At 41.1% G+C, this 7,262-nt stretch overlaps 1 protein-coding gene across 1 annotated transcript in view; it reads right to left on the minus strand.

The window, feature by feature from the left end:
- LOC104963014 (glutamate receptor ionotropic, kainate 1-like) overlaps positions 1-6,689 on the minus strand; it is a 21,772-nt gene extending 15,083 nt beyond the window's left edge. Inside the window, 1 exon segment of the mRNA XM_010791562.1 lies at positions 6,538-6,689. Coding sequence (XP_010789864.1) covers positions 6,538-6,689 — 152 coding nt within the window.
- Between the last annotated feature and the right edge of the window lie 573 nt (positions 6,690-7,262).

Consider the following 7,262-nt stretch of genomic DNA (forward strand, 5'->3'; position numbering starts at 1 on the left):
GTGTGTGAAAACCATTGTTGCTTGCTTTAAAAGTAGCGACAATTCAATATATCAATCATTGCGAAAGGTACTAGATGCAGGGGTTTTCCAAAAAGTGTGGGGAGGTAGATGAGCCTCCCCCTCAGAGAACATAAGAACCAGCCCGTCGCCCCCCTCCCAATTATTTTTGTTCTGTGTATTATTATGATTATTATTGTCTCGTTGTTGCTATAATGCAGTGGGTGACTTCAAATTGCATTTCAAAGAGTCCAGTAAGAGAAACATGTAATTAATGCTCTGTTTCCGCTGTCTACTTCCGCCATTCTGAAATTACTCTGACTGTTTCTCCTCCCCCTCTTGTCTCGTCTGCCTGTGTGTGTGGTTTTCGGAATCTATCGGTGCTGACTGCAGCCGATTGAATTGGCTGAGTAGCATTCACCTCCGTGTAAAACAGTTGAAAACAATAACCTTTTTAAAACCTTTTATTTTGTTATGTTTAAACTATTGTAATAAAACTCCCCCCACCTACTTGGGACTATTCTTTGCACCGCGGCGCTCGCTAGAATAAGCCGATGGTCTGCAACCATATTGCATCAGTACCGGCACTTGTTATTATAAAAGAGATCGCAAGGACGGCCTGGTAGGCGATCGGAAACATTTAGTGTTGTTCAGTTTGTGTGTTTGTGGAACCATGGTGTTCTCACCTGTCCCCGTGCATGAAAATATACCAAAACCCAATTACAATTGCATGTTCAAATCCACCGTACCTGGAAGTAGTACCAGTTGTTAAGAGTTGGAACACGCCTGGTGACAAGCCGTTCTTCCTGTGCATGTCAGTCCGACTACACCTTCTTCACCAGAGGACAGGCACATCTAGCTTGGGGCAAGCACGGACCGCGTATATTTCCGCCCACGCCCGTGATCTCAAGACATATTTTTTTAACATTTTCAACATGGGTGGATAAATCCTTATATGCTACCGGCAACACTGAACATAAGGCATATTTTAGACATTCCTTATTACACCAACCCTACTGTTAGTGGTGTAATCAATAGATCCATGCGTCGTTTGATGCATCACTTGCCAATGGAATATAACGCAAGATCTATAATCAATAAGGCTTGCACGCTTGACGGTACTGGGGTGCATGTTTAAGTGATTCAAACCAAGATCAAAAGCGGAAAAACGTGCACATCGTACACAGGTAGAGATCGTAGGGAAAGGCATGAAGCACTGATTTTACCAGCCTAAATCTTAAGACGGGAGGTGTGGGGAACTCACATAGATCCACACAGCCCACAAAGTGAAGGGCATGTGTCACTTTTATATCATATCTGTCTTTTTACATGCAGTTCCCCTTTTGTGTCTCAACTTGCTTGCTGACAAACACTCTCTTGAAGCTGCTCTGGCGCACCAGAGAGAGAGAACGCGACATTAATCTCTTTTGTATTATTATTTTTTTTTTTCACAGCTTGACTCAGATCTCTCAATTTTGCTGCCCGCTAATGCCACAAAAGGAAACTTGCACACCTGACATAATGGAATTGACAAACGTTATCTGATGATCTAGTCTGCCCATTTTGCTGCGTTATAAAAGGAGGGTTTCTGCCTTCCGTTACTTTTCCGGCTGCTTTGCTTGTATTCCAGTAACGTGCTATATTCGTAGAGATTTGTTGTCTGAAAGAGGGAGAGAAGAATCATATTCGACATGGTCTAGTGAAGAGATAATTTACAGATAATATCTTATCCCCTGTATAAACCTCATATATTTTCCACAGAGAGCTACGAATCAACAGATTGATTGATTTGACTTGTCCGATTTATATATATTATTTTTATAAATATATATATATATATATATATATATATATATATATATAAATGTCAGGAAATTATAAATTACAGAAAACAACCCTTTTGGTTTTAGAATCATAAAGTGCGACGCTGGGATAGAAAGGAAGAGTGGCAGGCTGTGTCATGGCCTTGAAACGTCGTCACCTGTTTGATTTCCTTTGTTCCTCAGATGGTCTCTAACTGTCTGTTTCCATTTAACAAAGCTGCTGTTGGAAAATGAAAAACAATAAACTAAAAGGCATCCATTTGATCAATTGTTAATATAAATATTAGGGCTGTCAAGTTAACGCAATTTTGTTTTTAACGCCACAATTTATTTTAACGTGCGATTAACGCATGTGTATTTGTCCTCGGCCCGCCCCGTAGTTTCAGAGCCCAAAGGCTTGACGTTGTTGTTGTTATTGGATGGTGGCAGATTCTAGCGAGAGAACGAAAGGTGTTTTAAACAGCGGATGCTGACAGCCCCGCTCCTGCCGCTAGCTTACAGCAGACCACACTTGAACGTTTGCCGGGAGACTCCTGGACACTTCTTCGAGCAGCAAGCTTTCAACAGCGATAGCTAAATGGGGGGCTAAAGCTTAACATTGTGGGGGACGAGGGGCTGCGTTAGATCATTCGGATCGCATCCAACCCTCCAACGTGTCGACTGCATCACAGCACATTATTTTGGCCCACAGTGGGAACTTCAGTCTCATGCTTTGACTGTTATGAAGACAGAGGGGCATTTCGCCGACAACTGTAAACAGGCTTGTCTGTGTGAGCAACTGGCTCAGTGCAAAGAAGTACACAGGGTTGGGAGAGATAAGATTAAAAACTTGAAAAATATCCCTCTAAGGTACATTTACAACAGATACAAAATGTGCGATTAATTTGCGATTAATCATGATTAAATATTTTAATCGACTGACAACCCTAATAAATATACATAACATTTCCCCCCCCCACACCTCTGTGACCTCTCCCAACGAAACACCCCTATTCGTCGCATCAGGTCAGCTTACGCTTACATACTTCAGCCAATCCCCCCAGATAGTCTAGTTGCCAGCTCATAGAGTCCAGTTGTCAACCTGGAAATATTCAGCACCCCAAAGTTTTATGTTAGAAATGTATAGAACGGGCACTCAGAAACAGCCGGGTTCTAGCTTGCTTATGTTGACTCAGCATCCGCAATAACCCCCAAAAACACTTGAAAATGGTCCAAATCGCAGAAGTCATTTTTTTACTATTGTCTACATAGGCTATAATCCCATTCATTTTAATTAACGCACATTATGCTAATTATACAAATTGCTCAACATATGCAAGTTAGCATCGGCAGTTTCTTTGTGCTGGGACCCATACTTTACATTTCTATGGTTAAACTTTAGAGATAGTTCACAATAGAACTTTATGAGCTGGCAACTAGACTAAGATACATAAAGTTAAAGAAGAATTTCCATGGGGACAGCAGAGCTGGCTTTAGGGGAGCTGGCAGTTTTTATTTTGTCTGATGTTCTCCATGACTGACAGTTTGAAGTCTCCCAAACACTGAAAGGCACGTACTGCACTTTATTACATCAACCGTCTCGTTCCAAGATGGCCTGGTGCCTCTAGCTGGAGGAGCTGAGCTTAATATTTCCACTGTGTTAGCCTATGATTATTAGTCATTTGTAACTCAAGACCAAAATATTAGCTCGATTGTGCGGGGCGCTCCAGGCGGAGCACGCTAACAGCAGACATGCATTATTAGAAGAGAAACTAAGTCGAGTGATTGTTGTGTGCTCTGAGCGTCGGACCACAGCAATCGACCTGTCGCTTTCCATCAGACCCTGAACACATCAAGACCCCCGTCTGGGGACCAGATTCACCATCACCAAAGAGAGGGATTGGCACTGACGTTAGGGGGATTTCATTGTGTGCGTGTGTGTTTGTCTTTACATCGTGAGTGTATCTTGGTTAACACACTGATAATAATAGTTCCAGTGGTATGATTCCAGCTTCTCAGAATAAGTACATACACTAAACACAGTATTGTAATGTCTAAGTCATATTCCTTTATGGTAAATGTATTTTAAATGTGCTCTTAGGGTTTTATTTGCATCTAAAGACGACTTTGGCTCAGAAACATATTTGTGAGTTTCCCTTGTGGGAATCAATAAAGTCTTATGTTATACTTTATTATGAACTTATTCCATGTAACATTTATATATTTGGTGTATAGGGCTTGCCAGCAGGGCTTACGATGGTTATAGTTCAACTGGTGTTGTCACGTTAGCAAAGACGACAGTGATACCATTGCCTCTGTATGGAGCAAAATAAAGTAATGCAAAAAAAAACAAACATAGAAAACTTTTTGGACAAACCAACATGTCCAAGTCTTCATTAGTGGACATGTGATGTCAGGGAGCTGTGGTCAGTGGTTAGAAACCAAAAAGTGAACCAAAGGGATTTCTCCATCAGAAAAGTCAGCTAAACATACAAGGGAAACAATTAAAAGATAAAACAAGTTCACTGAACAATACAAAAATGTGATGCGTACATTGGTCCACACAGTTGTTGGTATAAAAGCTATTAGTTCCTGTACCCTGCACCCCTTGGCATCACAGAGTCAAGAAAAACAAGAGCCATGTTCGCCTCTTTTTTTCTTCTTCTGCTCCTGCACCTCCCTTTTCCTCGTTGCCACTCTCGTGGACTCATGGCTATCACATGACAGTTCACTGTGCACTCTGATTGGAGGCAGATATTCCTCCTTTTCACAGTAGAAATGCATAACAGTGCCTAAACAAGCTAAGCTAACAAGCTAAGTCATCTCTTTCTATATAGCTCTTAATTTGTTTTAATACAGTGGCAGAACCCTATACTAAAACTTCATCGGCCCGTCGCTAAAGCCCCGGGGTAACGTGTGTCTGTTCCTCAGGTGGAACAAAAGGTTCAAGTTGGGTTACCAATGTTCCAGAACAGGAAATGTACTTCTCAGATTATCATGAATTTTCAGTGGATACACCCTCTACCATTCCAAATCATTTGAGTTACCTTTGGTTTAGCACCACCATGGAGCAAACATCTCTACTTTCATGAAAGAATCCAAAGGACATTAGAAATTTAGATTGATATTCATTATAGGATGGACACTTTCTTGTACAACACATTGACTTTCCTCTAGCACCAATCCTGAAATGTCAACGGGTGATTTATTGCCTTAACTTGAACATCAATCAACTATTATTGTTGAATTGTAATGATCAAAAACTGTCCTTAGCCTTAATATAAAGTTGCCATAGAAAGAGATAGAAAAAATTTAAACATTAGTATTGGATATTGAAATATGTTGTCATTGAATGTTAGCTGATTTTGCTGAATTGTGTAATGTCAACACTGGTGATAGGGTTTGATATATCACTCTTAACTTCAGTCTAACATTACCTCGTACACTACTCTAAAGGCAATAGATATCCCTAGGACATTGTGTTTCTTTGTTGAATAATTTCCAATTGTGGAATATAATGAACCCTGCTGTATCTGGAGAAAAGTGTCACTCTCAAAAAACATTTATAAACAACGGTTGTCCATAAAAACTAAAGCCAAGTTCATGCAACACGATTTCAGAGAGCTGTACTGTTCACATTACAACCACTTGTAATTGTGAGTCTTGGATACATCGTGGTCCTAACTAACCGTTAACAGAGTCACGCACTAAGACGAGGTCTGCTCTCTAAACTACGTTTTGTCACGAAGAGAGACACAAGAATTACCACAGTAAATATCATAATACAAACCCCAGAGTCACGCCAGTTGATGTAGTCGTTGGCACACATCTTCTCAAAATAGCCTGTTTCCACATGTCTTTACTATGATACCTTCATCGAAATGTCACTGTGTTAAGTGTTAGGTTTATCATTCAAACACTACACTATGTGCAACCTCCACGTTTGTCCAAGTTGCTAATGCAACACGTGACACACACAGGTAACGGCTGAGCTAACGCAGATTTGCTACTGAGCCGGGCTTTTTACATTTTATTACATTTAGCTGAGGCTGTTATCCAATGCAATTTAAAATTAGTGCATTCAACCATTTAGATACAATAAAACCATCTTTAAGTACATTATCAATAAGCCAAACCATTGTAAGTGCTACTGCAATGACCCAAACATTTTAAATGATTTTCTGCTGTCCGGACCTCCATTGAATGGTGCAGGAACGAGTCCTATAACTTGGAAATTAGTTAGCATTTGACCACTTCCAGTTCTCTGCACAGGCCTCAGATACGATTTGTGGTTAACACAAGCTGAAGAAATGTTCACATTTTGTTCTCTTTTAAAAGAGCTACAAGCCCTAGTAGTCTGTGTAATTTTACACATAGCATACTGAACATAGAAGCATATTAAAACAAAGAATAGCCTCCTCAGTGAATGTAAGCAATCAGGCAGAGAGTTCCTCTACAAGTCAAAATGCACTCTGATGTCAAGCAGCTCCAAAATATGCTGGGAGTGGAAAATCAGGCCTAAAGTCTTGTAGTGTGAACTGATTGGCTCTTAACAGCCGAGGACTGCAAAAAGCTAAGCTGTGGAAATCTTTCCTGGTTATCCACACTTTGGCTGATCTCCCATGGCCACTGAGCTCTGAGGATACAGCAGGGACTTGCTGATCGAGCATGACATGGTGCTTAAAGTGTGAGCGAGTCATGAAATGGAGCATGAAGGAAAAGAGCTCTACATTTTTACCTCAAATACAATGACGGAAGGTAAACCTCTGGAATTCGGATCACGCCTGTGGTGGCTGCTGAGGCTGATGAAGATGAGATGGACGTATCAGTCCAGATGGCTCCGCTGAGCGTGTTGGTGACATTGATACCACCATAGATAAGTCGCAGCATCTCCTCGTGCGGATAGACCGCAGCAGTCTACGTGGAGCTGTTGTGATTGGTAATGTGGGACAGCTGTGACCATGAAATCAGGACTTAGCGTAATTAGTCACTTTGAAGCGGAGATTTAATACCAAAATCTTGACAAAATACCAGGGGATCTGGTGCTACTTAATGATAATCTGATATCCAAGCCTCTCATCTCATGTATTTTCCTTCTTAACAACCGTGCCATTTTGGAACAGAGAGACGGGACCTGGGTTCCATTTGGACCGTCTGTTCACAAGCCAGACAGAAAAGCCACGGTGCAATACCCTCAATTCCTATTTGTAGGGGGGAGACCAATGTGACACATGCTCTTTTTGAAGGAAAAATACAGAGCGTAAGTATAATATTACAGTGTTATTAGGATGGCTGTAAATACCTCTGTGTTGGCCCCATACAGCTTTAGCATTGAGTTGACTTGCAGTGGTGTATTTGCAGGAGGCTTTTGACAGATAGCATGCAGGCAACAGAATTCAGGGTGGTAATATTTCCTTTTAGTGTTCCTTTGCTTTTGATTCCCGTAGCTTTATGGACGGCTCT

This window comes from Notothenia coriiceps, unplaced genomic scaffold (genome assembly GCF_000735185.1).
Source record: "Notothenia coriiceps isolate Sejong01 unplaced genomic scaffold, NC01 NC01_scaffold00035486, whole genome shotgun sequence".
Classification (NCBI taxonomy): domain Eukaryota; kingdom Metazoa; phylum Chordata; class Actinopteri; order Perciformes; family Nototheniidae; genus Notothenia; species Notothenia coriiceps.